General features: G+C 39.9%; 4 gene segments (V, D, J or C); all 4 read left to right on the top strand.

Moving 5' to 3' along the window:
* Positions 1-7,387: 7,387 nt before the first annotated feature.
* On the top strand, positions 7,388-7,844 carry LOC113140388 (Ig heavy chain V region 914-like). The segment is given in 2 exon segments: positions 7,388-7,436; positions 7,528-7,844. Coding segments are annotated over 2 exon segments (366 nt in total).
* A 2,786-nt stretch (positions 7,845-10,630) lies between these two features.
* Positions 10,631-11,191, top strand: LOC113140392 (Ig heavy chain V region XIG14-like). The segment is given in 2 exon segments: positions 10,631-10,673; positions 10,757-11,191. Coding segments are annotated over 2 exon segments (345 nt in total).
* Positions 11,192-12,382: 1,191 nt separating this feature from the next.
* On the top strand, positions 12,383-16,686 carry LOC113140383 (Ig heavy chain V region 6.96-like; the record flags this gene model as incomplete). The annotated part of the segment is given in 2 exon segments: positions 12,383-12,431; positions 16,388-16,686. Coding segments are annotated over 2 exon segments (348 nt in total), but the record flags the coding sequence as incomplete, so codon positions are not given.
* Positions 16,687-17,340: 654 nt separating this feature from the next.
* Positions 17,341-18,024, top strand: LOC113140342 (immunoglobulin heavy variable 3-21-like). The segment is given in 2 exon segments: positions 17,341-17,514; positions 17,606-18,024. Coding segments are annotated over 2 exon segments (363 nt in total).
* Positions 18,025-18,405: the final 381 nt, after the last annotated feature.

Raw genomic sequence — 18,405 nt, 5'->3', positions numbered from 1 at the left:
AACACGGATCTAACTCCTCCAGAAGTAACACTCATTCTCGGTCATCCTCCCCCATGTGAGCACGGGGAGTGGCCGTCACAACCCAATTTAAGTTTTTGTAAAAACAGCTTCCCACACTATTACTAAACCAGCCTCCTTCTTCTTCATGCCAATCACAAATACTCTCAGCTTTATTCAAAAACTGCTTTAACTCCTCCCAGTGCATGTCATTCGTCTTAGACACTGGCAAATGAGGATTAGGTGACCATCCCATCAAGAGGCGCTTAGCTTCTGGAGGAAGACTAACAGAGCAGAAGTAAGTCCTCGCTGCCCCCATCACAGGTGCGGCAGCCGCTGCAGCAGCTGTAGCAGCCGCAGCCGCTGCTTCTTCTTGTTGAATTAATGCTTGTGGACGCCCTACAAAATCAGCTGGGTCCTCTTGGAGGGCTGCTATGAGGGACTTTTTATCTCTTCTCTTCTGCCTTCTCTTCTCAGCTTGCTCTTGCCACTTTACTGCCTCAATGAGCTGCAATTTAAATTTCTAAATTTTCCTAGGTTCTACTATGGCCATTTCTGCTTTTAACTGAGTTACCAATTTATCGCATGCGCAGGTTTCCAATTTTCCAGGAAACTCATACTTTTTCTTCCATTCTCCTAAATATCTCGCTGATCTGGGAGAATAAGTGTTCATAAATTTAGGATCCCCCATTAATTGGGGTTTACTGTTCCCCTTTCCCATAGTTGCAACTTTGGCACAAGCAAACGATCAGTCACAACAGCGCGGGGATCGTCCACTGTATCAAGCTTCTACAGGTACTAATTACCTGCGGATACAGCCGTCCACCACACTCAACTTTTCAATTTTTACTTGTGCCCAACAAAATACACAGTTTTAATAGGTAGTGACACTGCTCTATTCAGCCGACAATAGTCCGTCAACTACCATCAGTCACACGTTCTCATTCACTCACACGCTCTCATTCACTCACACGTGTTTCAGTATCCCTGATACTTTCTTTTCGTCCCTGACGAATCGCGCTTTTACTTTTCAAGTGTCCCTGACACTACTATGTCCCTGACATAGGTTTCGTCCCTGACGAACTTACAGCTGCTCTCTAGTGTCCCTGACGCTGCTATGTCCCTGACATAGGTTTCGTCCCTGACGAACTCTGCAGCTGCTCTCTAGTGTCCCTGACACTGCAATGTCCCAGACATAGAAGTCAACGCAGCTCACCTATTTCTGCAGATACGTCTCTTGTCCGGCCTCCGTCAAGCAGCAGAAGTGAAGAGGATCTTTTCAGGCGAGTAGACACCGACCTCCCGTCGAATTCACGAGGGTGGATTTTCCTCAGGGGACCGACTGCGCGCAGTTTTCCAGCGTCCTCGTCCTCCTCTTCACCGTTGATGCTGTATTGGAAACCGGGCAGAAACACCAATAAATGTTGGTTCTAATCAAACATTTAAACAGAGACTTTCTTTTCTTTGTTCTAGGTTGAGCTCGTGACTGTTAGGAGATACAAACTTGTTGCTTATCTCCGGCTGCAGCCCCGAGCCCGCTCAGAACACTTTAATTTATATCTGGAGGTGGTTACATGGGTTCCAGGCACCGTCTCACTTTACACAATAGGGGAAAGTTGAAACATAGGTTAACTTCAAAGTTCATACAGAGTTCACATCCATATCTTTACATGTCTTGGTGATTTGCACAGAAAAACAGAGAACATCCTTGACTGTGATATGCCTGGTTGCACCCTTTACATAAATCTGTCTGCAAAATGACAATTCTCATAACACAGTTAGCAATTTACAATGCCCTTATTCTAACACTCATTCTCTAAAATGTTTCTAAACTAAATATAAGGCATATGTTCATTTGATTCAATACATTTAAAGTAAACTTTTAAAATAAAGATGTTTATCATCAGCATGGAGTGCAGCCCCATTAACATACCACTGAGGTATGGCTGGGTTGTAAAGTTACTTTTCACAGCAAATGAAAAATACTGAAACATACTGAGATCGCTCCATAATTCAAACCAACTGCAAACTGACAAGGATGAATCCTGTGTCTTTAATTATTACATTGTTTTAAGTTCTTGTCATATTTATATTTGATTTAACTTTTATAAAATAATAAAAACAATCTATAAATATATAAATAATCACATAAATATAAATCCTCCTCAGGTGGAGGATGCAGTTTTTTATAAAACATTTGCAGTTTTTTGCATAAAGGTTTCAGTTCCTGAGCTTCTGTTTCTCTGTATGTTTCTGTGTTCAAACATCTGCAGTGACCATTAAAAGTCATTCATGCAAATCTGAAAACCAGACACAGCAAATTTAAGTTTTTATGCACAATCCTATCTGATGTCACTACTCATTTTATGCAGCTAATAATTTAATTCAATTCAATACAATTAAATTTTACTTGCATTGAATTAAAAAAAGTAAGAAAGTAAGAGCACAGATACATGAATAAACAATGCAGGAGATAAAAAAACACTGTGCAGACACATTTTAAGTTAATAGAGTTTGATATATGAGGTGCTGACAGTTAAACAGTTAGATTTAAACAAACAATGTATACGTGTCTTACACAAAGATAATATCCTTGGTGGCTACTTCTTTTGTTCCATGGTTTCTATATTATCAGTTGTTGTAAAGCTAATTATAATGAGTATGTTTTCCAATAGTCATGATTTATATTACTATACATGGTATGAGAGGTATTGCTATTTGCAATTACACTGCACATTTCATAAGGTTTGAAAAGTAAATAAAATAAATTTGTGAATCAATAGTTTATAATATGACTGATCTGACTCTTCTATTGGCTCTGGAAGGATCAGCATTAATGTTTGATTCTATGCAAACCTTCCCTTTCACTCAGCTATAAAAACTTCACATCAGACTGTCAGTGCAGTTCACAGCACGTCAGTTGCAGCATAAACAATGTTGTCTGTAGCTCTGCTGCTGCTGTTGGCAGCTGGATCATGTGAGTCATCAGTTCAGTCAGTATTTCATGTTCTGCAGTACAACCTGATGACTGGTGACACAAGATGTTTGTCTTTTTAACAGGTGTGAAATGTGAACAGCTGACACAGCCAGCCTCTGTGACTGTGCAGCCAGGTCAACGTCTGATCATCACCTGTCAGGTCTCTTATTCTGTGAGTGGCTACTACACAGCTTGGATCAGACAGCCTGCAGGGAAAGGACTGGAGTGGATTGGAAGTGACATAACTGTCAAAGATTCACTAAAGAACAAGATCAGTGAAAAACCTGTAACATGAAGCCACCAGAGGAGGAGCCCTCAGACCACCAATGATTTCAGACCAGTTTACTTTTCGAGTAAACAGGGAACAGTTGGTTGATTTTATATGTTCTTTAATTTATCAATATCATTTTAATTACTCAGACAGTAAAGTCACTGAACATTAGTAAACAGTAAATTATACTGACATTAAAAACTTAGAGCCTAACAAGAAGTTCATCGTCAGAAAGTTTTCTTTCCATTTCATTTGTCACCAGTTTAGGAGCCTTCAGACCACTGATCTGACATATGACATTAAGACCACACATACACAAACTTGCTGTAAAAACAATCAAAGTTGACGTTTCTGAAAATTTTCAAATGGCTCATGATTTAAAAATGACATAAATGCATATATCCATCATATTAAAGGTCTTCACTTTTTAAACGAACATGTAATATTCATCCATCCATCCATCATCTATACCTGCTTATTCCTTAACCAGGGTCACAGGGATCTGCTGGAGCCTATCCCAGCTCTCTTTGGGTGGAAGGCAGGGGTCCACCCTGGACAGATCACCAGTCCATCACAGGGCCACATAGAGACAAACAACCTCACACACTCACACTCACTCCTATGGGCAATTTAGAGTCACCAATCAACCTGACATACATGTTTTTGGACTGTGGGAGGAAACCAGAGTACCTGGAGAAAACCCACGCAAGCACAGGGAGAACATTCAAACTCCACACAGAAAGGCCAGGTTGCAAACCCACAACCTTCTTACTGAGGCAACATGTAACATTTAACCAAGAAAATGTCTTTAGTATAAATAAGTGTTGATATAATGTTTCCTGTGTACATTTCAGATTAATGCTGGTCACAATATCAGGACACTGCTTTTATCTGTGATGTGTTAATTCACCTTAGGATCCTGATTGCTGTTTGGCATCTTTTAGCAAAACTTACTAACAAATGTAACTACAGGGGGCACAATCCAGTGTCTTCATGTGCCATTCCCAAATCCGGGTAAATGCAGAGAGTTGTGTCAGGAAGGGCATCTGATTTTTTGAAATTTCAGCCAAATCAAACATGCGAATCAAAAATACAACTTCCATACCGGATCGGTCGGGTTAACAACGACCGCCACTGGTGCTGTTAACCTACAGGGTGCCAGTGGAAATTGGAGCAGGAGTGTAGGACTTAGAGAAGGGACTTAGAATGTAGGAACTTTGTCAGGGAAAACTAGAAAGTTGGCTGATATGATGGAGAGAAGAAAGGTGGATATCTTGTGTGTTCAGGAGACCAGGTGGAAAGGTAGCAAGGCCTATAGATTAGGAGCAGGGTTCAAGCTGTTTTATCATGGTGTGGATGGAAAGAAGAATGGAGTAGGAGTTATCCTGAAGGAGGATTTTGCTAGGAATGTTCTGGAGGTGAAGAGAGTGTCAGATAGGGTGATGAGTCTGAAGCTGGAAGTTGAAGGTGTGATATTGAATGTTGTCAATGGTTATGCCCCACAGGTAGGATGTGAGTTAGACGAGAAGGAGAAATTCTGGAGGGAGATGGATGAGCTGAATCAGGGTATCCCTAGTGGTGAGAGAGTGGTGATTGTGGCAGACTTCAACGGACATGTTGGTGAGGGAAACGGAGGTGATAAGGAAGTGATGGGTAAGTTTGGTATGCAGGACAGGAATGCAGAAGGACAGATGGTGGTAGACTTCGCAAAAAGGATGGAAATGGCTGTAGTGAACACATTTTTCCAGAAAAGGGAGGAGCATATGGTGACATATAAGAGTGGAGGCAGGAGCACACCAGCTGATTACATCTTGTGCAGACATTCCAACCTGAAAGAGATCAGTGACTGCAAAGTAGTGGTTGGGGAGAGTGTAGCCAGACAGAATAGGATGGTGGTGTGTAGGATGACTCTGGTGGTGAGGAAGATGAAGAGGACAAGGGCAGAGCAGAGGACCAAGTGGTGGAAGTTGAAGAAGGAAGAGTGTTGTGTGGCTTTCAGGGTGGAGCTGAAACAGGCTCTGGGAGGTCAGGAGGTTCTTCCGGATGACTGGACAGCTACAGCTGAAGTGATCAGGGAGACAGGTAGGAGAGTACTTGGTGTGTTATCTGGAAAGAGGAAAGCAAATAAGGAGGCTTCGTGGTGGAATGAGGAATTTCAGGAGTGTGTTAAGAAGAAAAGGTTAGCTAAGAAGAAGTGGGACACTGAGAGGACAGAAGAGAACAAACAGGAGTACAGGGAGATGCAGCGTAAAGTGAAGGTAGAGGTGGCAAAGGCCAAACAAAGGGCGTATGAGGATTTGTATGATAGGTTGGACACTAAGGAGGAAAAGGTGGATTTGTACAGGTTGGCGAGGCAGAGAGACAGAGATGGGAAGGATGTGCAGCAGGTTAGGGTGATCAAGGACAGAGATGGAAATGTGTTGACAGGTTCCACAAGTGTGATGGAAAGATGGAAGGAATACTTTGAAGAGTTGATGAATGAGGAAAATGTTAGAGAGCCCAGAGTAGAAGAGGTGACTGTTGTGGAGCAAGAAATAGCAAAGATCAGTAAGGATGAAGTGAGGAAGGCATTGAAGAGGATGAAGAGTGGAAAGGCAGTTGGTCCTGATGACATACCTGTGGAGTTTCGGAAGTGTTTAGGAGAGGTGGCAGTAGAGTTTTTGACTGGGCTACTTAACAAGATCTTGGAGAGTGAGAGGATGCCTGAGGAATGGAGGAGAAGTGTACTGGTGCCCATCTTTAAGAACAAGGGAGACGTGCAGAGTTGTGGAAACTACAGAGGAATAAAGCTGATGAGTCACACAATGAAGTTATGGAAAAGAGAAGTGGAGGCTAGGCTGAGGTCAGAAGTGAGCATTTGTGAGCAGCAGTATGATTTCATGCCAAGAAAGAGAACCACAGATGCAATATTTGCTTTGAGAATGCTCATGGAGAAGTACAGAGAAGGCCAGAAGGAGCTGCATTGTGTCTTTGTAGATTTAGAAACAGCGAATGACAGGGTGCCGATAGAGGAGCTGTGGTTTTGTATGAGGAAGTCTGGAGTGGCAGAGAAGTATGTTCGAGTGGTGCAGGACATGTATGAGAGCTGGAAGACCGTAGTGAGGTGTGCTGTAGGGGTGACAGAGGAGTTCAAGGTGGAGGTGGGACTGCACCAAGGATTGGCTTTGAGCCCCATCTTGTTTGCTGTGGTGATGGACAGGCTGACAGATGAAGTTAGACAGGAATGTAGCAAGCAGGTTGGAACGGGTGGAGGAAAGTGTCAGGTGTGATATGTGACAAAAGAGTGTCAGCAAGAATGAAAGGAAAGGTGGACAAGACAGTTGTGAGACCAGCAATGTTGTCTGGTTTACAGACAGTGGCATTGAGAAAAAGACAGGAGGCAGAGCTGGAGGTAGCAGAGCTGAAGATGTTGAGGTTCTCTCTGGGAGTGACGAGGATGGATAGGATCAGGAATGAGGACATCAGAGGACAGCTCATGTTAGATGTTTTGGAGAAAAAGCCAGGGAAGCCAGATGGTGTGGACATGTTCAGAGGAGGGACAGTGAATACATTGGTAAAAGGATGCTGAGGTTAGAGCTGCCAGGAAGGAGGCCTAGAGGAAGACCAAAGAGGAGGTTCTTGGATGTAGTGAAGGAGGACATGAGGATAGTTGGTGTGGGTGAGGAGGATACAGAGGATAGGGTTAAATGGAGGCAGATGATTCGCTGTGGCGACCCCTGAAGGGAGCAGCCCAAAGGAGAAGAAGAAGATCTACTTTCTGTTAAAGGTAAAATTTGTATCAGGGCAGTAAGAACAAAACTTAACATGTTTAAACTTTAAGTTCTGTAAAGTTTTTGTTTGTAGCTAAAACTGTTTCTTATTCTGAGCATTACACACAATATTAGAAGAAAAATCTGATTTTACCACACATTAATAATTTTCTGAAGCCTATTCAAAACTTTTTTAATTCAGATTCAATGAAAACTTATTAGACTCAAACTACAACTCTCACTATATATTGACTGAAAGAAGACATGTCTATGATGACCAGTCTGGTTCACTCCTTCATGTGAGGAGGAGTCAATGCAAAACTCAGATGTCTTCCACCTCTACTTATCTGACTGCAGAGAGGACGACAGAGAACAGTGGACACACAGTTTAACATGATGGACTATAGGACAGGACTGCTGCTTTTAACCATCTGCTGGGCAGGTGAGAAAATATCTGTAAAGCTTGAAATCAATCTGTTTTCAAGAAGGTGCAAACTTACATCAACTGACTATTTTCTGGTTTGTCTTGACAGGTGTTGATGGTCAGACTCTGACAGAATCTGGACCAGTGCTTAAAAGGCCTGGAGAATCCCACACATTAACCTGTACAGCCTCTGGATTCACATTCAGCAGCTACCCTATGAACTGGGTCAGACAGGCTCCTGGAGAAGGACTGGAGTGGGTTGCTACTCTTGATAGTGGTAGCGGTAGCAGCAAATACTACTCTCAGTCAGTCCAAGGCCGGTTTACCATCTCCAGAGACAACAACAGACAGCAGCTGTATCTGCAGATGAACAGTCTGAAAACTGAAGATTCTGCTGTTTATTATTGTGCTCGAGAGTCACAGTGACTGGAGTTGGTTCAGCAGCTGTACAAAAACCTTGGAGTATTGATCTTGTTCATATATGTCTTGAGAAAAGAAGGTTTTTTTTAATTTTACTTCATTTTACTACTGTGAAAACTGTGAAGGACCATCATTAATAACAATAACTATTAAACAAACTGTATATAAAATAATTTCCATAAAAATAACAGCCTGCTGAAATTATTGTCTATATATTAAAAACTGTAATGCTAAAGGTATAAGAGAAATGTTAGTAACATTAATGTAGATTTGGTTGCATGTAAAATATGTTAAAAAGTGGAGGTGAAGAATAATGTTGCAGTTTGTTTTATTAACACTAGAGAGCAGTAGGTGTAAAGTTTCTCTCAGCTTTGTCACTATAAAGACACAATCTCCAGTCAGCTCATTGAGCTTAACTGACAGACTGAACTAGACATTTGTATTGACATCGCACAGAAACATGTAACTGCTGGATCAGTGACTACAGCTTCATCTGTTGCTGCTCATCAACAAGATTTCTACATCAACATCTGGAATGTTTAAGGAGCTGATGTTTATTCTTGTGTCTGGGACTTTGTATTAAAGCAGAATGAACAAATGATGAAAAACTTTCACTTCCTGGGCTATTGAAGGATAAAATTGTCTGTTTCTCAGATTACTTCTCTTTCAGCACCTTATTAAGTAACCAAGCAGTTTTAAACTAAAGAATACAGTATGAAGTGTATGAAATGGACAATAGAATTTGTAACTTATAAATTCTTTTTTCAATTTCCTAGTTTTCTCATAAATGTGAAAATTAATCAAATATGCTCAAAAAAGGAGAAACAACATCTTTGTCATTGAGTCTCATATCTGTTTTTGTGATGAACACTGTGCATGGATATTTATGAAAGATGTATCCATGATATGACTGTACACATCCACAGTCCACACCAATAGAAGCCCCACCACCAACCATCATTACTGCCCTGACAGTCTGGTAGAAAACAACAACAACCTGTCACCTTCAGCTGTCACTCCAATCTGGTTCAAAGAGTCTGGGCTCAGCGCCATGTTTCAAATAAATAAGAGGCCTTTGGTTTTTTTTTCATGGAGGGAGAAGGGAGAAGACATTCTGGGGGATCTATTCAGTGATATTTCCCATAATAACACTTCCTCTGTCAAACTGAAGTCACTGCCACTGTTTTAGTAGTTTTCAGACAACAGAGCTGAACCATTTACAGATGTTACAGTTGGAACAAGAAACTCGCTGGTTTTAGTCTGAGATTTGTAGAAAAGTGAAGAAACAGAAAATCACGAGCCTCATTCTCTAAAATGTTTCTAAACTAAATATAAGGCATATGTTAATTTGATTCAATACGTTTAAAGTAAACTTTTAAAATAAAGATGTTTATCATCAGCATGGAGTGCAGCCCCATTAACATACCACTGAGGTATGGCTGGGCTGTAAAGTTACTTTTCACAACAAATGAAAAATACTGAAACATACTGAGATCGCTCCATAATTCAAACCAACTGCAAACTGACAAGGATGAATCCTGTGTCTTTAATTATTACATTGTTTTTAGTTCTTCTCATATTTATATTTGATTTAACTTTTATAAAATAATAAAAACAATCTATAAATATATAAATGACATCTCAGATGGAGGATGCAGTTTTTTATAAAACATTTGCAGTTTTTTTGCATCAAGGTTTCAGTTCCTGAGCTTCTGTTTCTCTGTATGTTTCTGTGTTCAAACATCTGCAGTGACCATTAAAAGTCATTCATGCAAATCTGAAAACCAGACACAGCAAATTTAAGTTTTTATGCACAATCCTATCTGATGTCACTACTCATTTTATGCAGCTAATAATTTAATTCAATTCAATACAATAAAACTTTACTTGCATTGAATTAAAATAAGAAAGTAAGAGCACAGATACATGAATAAACAATGCTGATACATTTTAAGTTAGAGTTTGATATATGAGGTGCTGACAGTTAAACAGTTAGATTTAAACAAACAATGTATACGTGGCTGACACAAAGATAACATCCTTGGTGGCTACTTCTTTTGTTCCATGATTTCTATATTATCAGTTGTTTTAATGTAATGTATTATCCATCCATCCATCCATCCATCTTCTATACCCGCTTTTTCCTGGTTCAGGGTCACGGGGATCTGCTGGAGCCTATCCCAGCTCTCTCTCGGGTGGAAGGCAGGGGTACACCCTGGACAGGTCACCAGTCTGTCGCAGGGCCACATATAGACACACAAAGACAGACAACCTCACACACTCACACTCACTCCTACGGGCAATTTTAGAGTCACCAATCAACCTAACATGCATGTTTTTTGGACTGTGGGAGGAAACCGGAGTACCCGGAGTAAACCCACGCAAGCACAGGGAGAACATGCAAACTCCACACAGAAAGGCCGGGATGCGAACCCACGACCTTCTTGCTGTGAGGCAACAGTGCTAACCACTCAGCCTAATGTATTATCAGTTGTTGTAATTATAATGAATATGTTTTCCAATAGTCATGATTTATATAACTATACATGGTATGAGATGTATTTCTATTTGCAATTACACTGCACATTTCATAAGGTTTGAAAGGAAAATACAATAAATTTATGAATCAATACTTTATAATATCACTGATCTGACTCTTCTATTGGCTCTGGGAGGATCAGCATTAATGTTTGATTCTATGCAAACTTAGTGACCTTCCCTTTCACTCAGCTATAAAAACTTCACATCAGACTGTCAGTGCAGTTCACAGCACGTCAGTTTCAGCATAAACAATGTTGTCTGTAGCTCTGCTGCTGCTGTTGGTAGCTGGATCATGTGAGTCATCAGTTCAGTCAGTATTTCATGTTCTGCAGTACAACCTGATGACTGGTGACACAAGATGTTTGTCTTTTTAACAGGTGTGAAATGTGAACAGCTGACACAGCCAGGCTCTGTGACTGTGCAGCCAGGTCAACGTCTGACCATCACCTGTCAGGTCTCTTATTCTCTTGGTTACTGGACAGCTTGGATCAGACAACCTGCAGGGAAAGGACTGGAGTGGATTGGAAGCAAAGCCACTAGTACTTTATACTACAAAGATTCACTAAAGAACAAGTTCAGTATTGACTTAGACTCTTCCAGCAAGACAGTGACTCTGAACGGACAGAACATGAAGCCTGAAGACACTGCTGTGTATTACTGTGCCAGAGAGCCACAATAACACAAACCATCAGTAGACCTGAACAAAAACCCCTCAGTGCCTGAAAACCTGTAACATGAAGCCACCAGAGGAGGAGCCCTCAGACCACTAATGATTTCAGACCAGTTACTGAGAAATGACAGTCTTTACATATACTGTATACAGCACTGAAAATGAAAACAAAGACCTACAGGGGGCACTAAAAAAATCTGACAAATGACACTAAGATCAGTTATGACATTAACACACATACACAGAGAAACAGGTGGACCCTGCAATAACACCAGGTCAAACTGGTTTCTAATTGTTATATCACATCTTCTTTCCCTTTTGGCTGCTCCCTTCAGGGGTCGCCCCAGCGAATCATCTGCCTCCATTTAACCCTATCCTCTGTATCCTCCACATACAGACCAACTATCCTCACTACATACAATAACCTGCTCTTTGGTCTTCCTCTAGGCCTCCTTCCTTTTTATATCACATACATGCATGATATATCCACTATGAGATGAGATGAAATTAACTTTATTAATCCCAAAGGCAAATTCAATGGTCTGCAAACTATAAACACATTTAACCAAGAAAATGTATTTAGGGCATATAATATATTAATATAAGCATATAAGCATTGAAATAATGTTCCATGTCTACATTTCAGATTACTACTGATCAATGTTTAATTAATGTCAGATGAATCATAAGATCAGGAAACTGCTTTTATCTGTGATGTGTTAATTCACATGAGGATCCTGATTGTTGTTTGGCATCTTTTAGCAAAACTTAATAACATTTTAACTGTGATGACTTTGCTTTTCTATATTTAAATACATTTATTCACTTGGCAGATGTTCTTTTTCAATGCAACATATAAATGACAACAGTTCATCTATTTTCTGTCAAAGGTCAAATTTGTATCAGGGCAATAAGAAGAAAACTTCATGTATTTATCACAGGAATAAACATCGAGTTCTGTAATGTTTTTATTTGAAGCTAAAATAGCTTTTTGTCAGTGTCTTCAGGCTGCATGTTCTGTCTGATCGATCAGTGTGTAGACTGGAAGAGTTTACACAAAATATCATTAGACCAAAAATCCAATTTTACCACAGGAAATGAATTTCTGGAGCCAATATAAATTTTTAACCAATTCAGTTTAACCAAAAAACTATTTTGCTGAAATAACGTTCACTATATGTTAATTGTCAGGCTGAAATATATAATGTCTATGATGACCAGTCTGGTTCACTCCTTCCTGTGAGGAGGAGTCAATGCAAAACTCAGATGTCTTCCACCTCTACTTATCTGACTGCAGAGAGGACGACAGAGAACAGTGGACACACAGTTTAACATGATGGACTATAGGACAGGACTGCTGCTTTTAACCATCTGCTGGGCAGGTGAGAAAATATCTGCAAAGCTTGAAATCAATCTGTTTTCAAGAAGGTGCAAACTTACATCAACTGACTATTTTCTGGTTTGTCTTGACAGGTGTTGATGGTCAGACTCTGACACAATCTGGACCAGTGGTTAAAAGGCCTGGAGAATCACACACATTGACCTGTACAGCCTCAGGATTTTCACTCAGCAGCTACTGGATGAACTGGGTCAGACAGGCTCCTGGAAAAAGACTGGAGTGGGTTGCTACTGATGCTGGGATAGCAGCAAATACTCTCAGTCAGTCCAAGGCCGGTTTACCATCTCCAGAGACAACAACAGACAGCAGCTGTATCTGCAGATGAACAGTCTGAAAACTGAAGATTCTGCTGTTTATTATTGAGCTCGATAGTCACAGTGACTGGAGTTGGTTCAGCAGCTGTACAAAAACCTGTCAGTCATTTTGGGTTGATGGACCAAAATCAGCTCACAGCTTCAAAGTATTTTGTTTTGGATTAGGAACAAAATGTCAAGTATTAATTTAGGAGCAATATATAGAATCAGTGGATCAATGTGTGTACTGACGAACATTCACCAATCACCAACATAGATTTAACTAAAACACTGGTCCTGATAGAAAAAGAAGAAGAATGAAACTAATATTTAAGCATTTTCTTTCCCTCTCTTTCTACTACTATCAGATTCTACACACACATGCACACACGTGTTTCCATTATTTGTGAGGACTCTAAATTGACTTACATTCACCTCCTCAGGATTTACCCATCACCACTACATGATCAATTGTAACCTGAATCTTAAACCCAGTTGTCTAGAACTACATGATTTACAGGGTGGGGAACAGCTGAGTCCCCACACTGTGAGTGTGTATACAGGTTTCAGTCTCCAGAATGTGAGTAATATCAGGGGTGCTGGCACACACACATGCACATGAACAATACTAATTTTCTTTGTCAGTTACAATTTGAAGATAAAATTTAACACAAACAGGTTGGACCATTGCTCTAAAAGGTGAAGAAAAAAAAATCAGACAGACATACCCAGGCTGAGTCAGTTCAGACTATTTAACAGACAGAAAAAATACAGTCCCTCTTTAACCATCTGCTGGGCAAGTGAGAAAATATCTGCAAAGCTTGAAATCAATCTGTTTTCAAGAAGGTGCAAACTTACATCAATTGACTATTTTCTGGTTTGTCTTGACAGGTGTTGATGGTCAGACTCTGACAGAATCTGAACCAGTGGTTAAAAGGCCTGGAGAATCCCACACATTGACCTGTACAGGCTCGGGATTCACATTCAGCAGCTACTGGATGAACTGGGTCAGACAGGCTCCTGGAAAAGGACTGGAGTGGGTTGCTGCTGATGGTGGTGGTAGCAGCAAATACTACTCTCAGTCAGTCCAGGGCCGGTTTACCATCTCCAGAGACAACAACAGACAGCAGCTGTATCTGCAGATGAACAGTCTGAAAACTGAAGATTCTGCTGTTTATTATTGTGCACGAGACTCACAGTGACTGGAGTTGGTTCAGCAGCTGTACAAAAACCTACAACAGCCTACTCAGTAGCCTGATGGGTTCTAGTAATGATGTCATGTTTTTCCTCTATTTTCTTTCATTTTGTTTTAATAAATAAACACTTTCCTCTACATGACACAAATTCATAAAGTCTATCCCGAAGGAAATAACAACAATAATAACTTTTAAAATAATAACTTGTACAAAGACAAAGCCAAGAATATACTTGTTATATACAAATATAACCAAAAGCTTCTGTGAACATTTGTTCTTGTGAGATGAATGAAACAACTAATCCTGCTGTTAGAAACACTTCAGAGAGCCTGCTGTCTCATCTGATACTCACCTACATTATATAATTCACAAAACACGTCTGGCTCAATGAATATATTAAACACTACAGTTTCACTTATATACTGTAACAATATGCAATAAAAAAGTATCTATAGCTGAATAAAACATTTATCTGAATTTTTAACCATTTATGAAAAAGTCATGACAATTATTTAACAATATTAATATAACCATGTCTGCTGCCATAAGTTTTGTTTAAAACAAATAAAGAGAAATACAAGTTAGTGCCCAAAATAACTGAAAATTAAATGTTAATTAGTTTCTATTGCATCTATCATTGTTACTCTAGTGTTGGTTTTAATATGTTCCAATAATCCAGGAGTCATGTTAATATTAACATTAAAAATAGGTAAAAGGCCTGGAGAATCCCACACATTGACCTGTACAGCCTCTGGATTCACATTCAGCAGCTATTATATGGCATGGGTCAGACATGCTCCTGGAAAAGGTCTGGAGTGGGTTGCTTTTATACACACTGGCAGTTCACATATCCATTACTCCCAGTCAGTCCAGGGTAGATTCACCATCTCCAGAGATCACTCCAGCAGTAAACTTTATCTAAAGATGAACAGTCTGAAGACGGAGGACACAGCAGTTTATTACTGTGCCAGATACTCACAATAACACAAACCATCAGTAGACCTGAACAAAAACCCCTCAGTGCCTGAAAACCTGTAACATGAAGCCACCAGAGGAGGAGCCCTCAGACCACTAATGATTTCAGACCAGTTCTCTGAGAAATGACAGTCTTTACATATACTGTATACAGCACTGAAAATGAAAACAAAGACCTACAGGGGGCAGTTAAAAAATCTGACAAATGACACTAAGATCAGTTATGACATTAACACACATACACAGACAAACAGGTGGACCCTGCAATAACACCATGTCCAACTGGTTTATAATTTTTATATCAAATCTTCTTTCTCTTTCAGCTGCTCCCTTCAGGGGTCGCCACAGCGAATCATCTGCCTCCATTTAACCCTATCCTCTTTATCCTCTACATCCAGACCAACTATCCTCACTACATCCAAGAACCTCCTCTTTGGTCTTCCTCTAGGCCTCCTTCCTTTTTATATCACATACATGCATGATATATCCACTATGAGATGAGATGAAATTAACTTTATTAATCCCAAAGGGAAATTCAATGGTCTGCAAACTATAAACACATTTAACCAAGAAAATGTATTTGGGGCATATAATATATTAATATAAGCATATAAGCATTGAAATAATGTTCCATGTCTACATTTCAGATTACTACTGATCAATGTTTAATTAATGTCAGATGAATCATAAGATCAGGAAACTGCTTTTATCTGTGATGTGATAATTCACATGAGGATCCTGATTGTTGTTTGGCATCTTTTAGCAAAACTTACTAACATTTTAACTGTGATGACTTTGCTTTTCTATATTTAAATACATTTATTCACTTGGCAGATGTTCTTTTTCAATGCAACATGTAAATGACAACAGTTCATCTATTTTCTGTCAAAGGTCAAATTTGTATCAGGGCAATAAGAAGAAAACTTCATGTATTTATCACAGGAATAAACATTGAGTTCTGTAATGTTTTTATTTGAAGCAAAAATAGTTTTTTGTCAGTGTCTTCAGGCTGCATGTTCTGTCTGATCGATCAGTGTGTAGACTGGAAGAGTTTACACACAATATCATTAGACTAAAAATCCAATTTTATCACAGGAGATGAGTTTCGGTAGCCAATTCAAATTTTTAACCAATTCAGTTTAAACCAAAAAACTATTTGGCTGAAATAACGTTCACTATATGTTAATTGTCTTGCTGAAATATATAATGTCTATGATGACCAGTCTGGTTCACTCCTTCCTGTGAGGAGGAGTCAATGCAAAACTCAGATGTCTTCCACCTCTACTTATCTGACTGCAGAGAGGACGACAGAGAACAGTGGACACACAGTTTAACATGATGGACTATAGGACAGGACTGCTGCTTTTAACCATCTGCTGGGCAGGTGAGAAAATATCTGCAAAGCTTGAAACCAATCTGTTTTCAAGAAGGTGCAAGCTTACATCAACTGACTATTTTCTGGTTTGTCTTGACAGGTGTTGATGGTCAGACTCTGACAGAATCTGGACCAGTGGTTAAAAGGCCTGGAGAATCCCACACATTGACCTGTACAGGCTCTGGATTCACCTTCAGTAGCTCTTATATGGCATGGATCAGACAGGCTCCTGGAAAAGGACTGGAGTGGGTTGCATATATAAGCACAGCTAGTCGTCCCATTTATTACTCCCAGTCAGTCCAGGGTAGATTCACCATCTCCAGAGATGACTCCAGCAGTAAACTTTATCTAAAGATGAACAGTCTGAAGATGGAGGACACAGCAGTTTATTACTGTGCCAGAGACTCACAATAACACAAACCATCAGTAGACCTGAACAAAAACCCCTCAGTGCCTGAAAATCTGTAACATGAAGCCACCAGAGGAGGAGCCCTCAGACCACTAATGATTTCAGACCAGTTCACTGAGAAAGAGAAAAGTGGTTTTTAAACATACAGTGCATTCAATTCATATTCAGACCCACTTCACTTTTTTCAATTTTTCTATGTTGCAGCCTGATTCTACAATTATTTATTTTCCTCATTAACCTCATTAAACACTCAATATCTCATAATTACAAGTGAAAACAGAATTTTAGAAATGCGCTGATATGTACTGTCAGATGTGACGGGTGTGTGCCCTTCCAAATCATGTCCAATCAATTTAATTTACCACAGATGGACTCCAATCAAGGTGTAGAAATGGGTGGAGCCTGAGCTCATGTTTAATGTGTTTTTGCAAAGGCTAAATGGGATATTTTAGTTTTTTATTAAAAATGAATTTACAGACATTTCTAAACTTCTTTTTTAACGTTGTCATTATGTGATACTGAGTGCAGAATAATGAGAAAATAAATTAAATGAAACGACTGTAGCATCAGGCTGCAACATAATAAAATTGAACAGAGTGAAGGGGATCTAGATACTTTCTGAATGCACTGTATTTGTCAGTGAAAAAGTCTAATATTGTGATAATATATTCTCCTGAGAGGAGGAGTCAATGCAAAACTCAGATGTCTTCCACCTCTACTTATCTGACTGCAGAGAGGACGACAGAGAACAGTGGACACACAGTTTAACATGATGGACTATAGGACAGGACTGCTACTTTTAACCATCTGCTGGGCAGGTGAGAAAATATCTGCAAAGCTTGAAATCAATCTGTTTTCAAGAAGGTGCAAACTTACATCAAGTGACTATTTTCTGGTTTGTCTTGACAGGTGTTGATGGTCAGACTCTGACACAATCTGGACCAGTGGTTAAAAGGCCTGGAGAATCCCACACATTGACCTGTACAGCCTCTGGATTCACCTTCAGCGACTACGCTATGAGCTGGGTCAGACAAGCTCCTGGAAAAGGACTGGAGTGGGTTGCTGTTATAGGCACATCTAGTAGTCCCATCTATTACTCCCAGTCAGTCCAGGGTAGATTCACCATCTCCAGAGATGACTCCAGCAGTAAACTTTATCTAAAGATGAACAGTCTGAAGACGGAGGACACAGCAGTTTATTACTGTGCCAGACAACCACAATAACACAAACCATCAGTAGACCTGAACAAAAACCCCTCAGTGCCTGAAAACCTGTAACATGAAGCCACCAGAGGAGGAGCCCTCAGACCACTGATGATTTCAGACCAGTTACTGAGAAATGACAGTCTTTACATATACTGTATACAGCACTGAAAATGAAAACAAAGACCTACAGGGGGCAGTAAAAAAATCTGACAAATGACACTAAAATCAGTTATGACATTAACACACATACACAGACAAACAGGTGGACCCTGCAATAGCACCAGGTCAAATTTGAGCTTCTTTCTTATTTTCTATACAATAATGTGACAATAATAAAACTTCCATAAGAGTTTTCTGTAACTGGTTTATAATTTTTATATCACATCTTCTTTTCTTTTCGGCTGCTCCCTTCAGGGGTCGCCACAGCGAATCATCTGCCTCCATTTAACCCTATCCTCTGTATCCTCCACATCCACACCAACTATCCTCATGTTCTCCTTCACT

This window comes from Mastacembelus armatus, chromosome 8, assembly GCF_900324485.2.
Source record: "Mastacembelus armatus chromosome 8, fMasArm1.2, whole genome shotgun sequence".
NCBI lineage: Eukaryota > Metazoa > Chordata > Actinopteri > Synbranchiformes > Mastacembelidae > Mastacembelus > Mastacembelus armatus.
The sequence above is the reverse complement of the archived record's forward strand: the minus strand, read 5'-3'. Positions and strand labels throughout refer to the sequence as shown.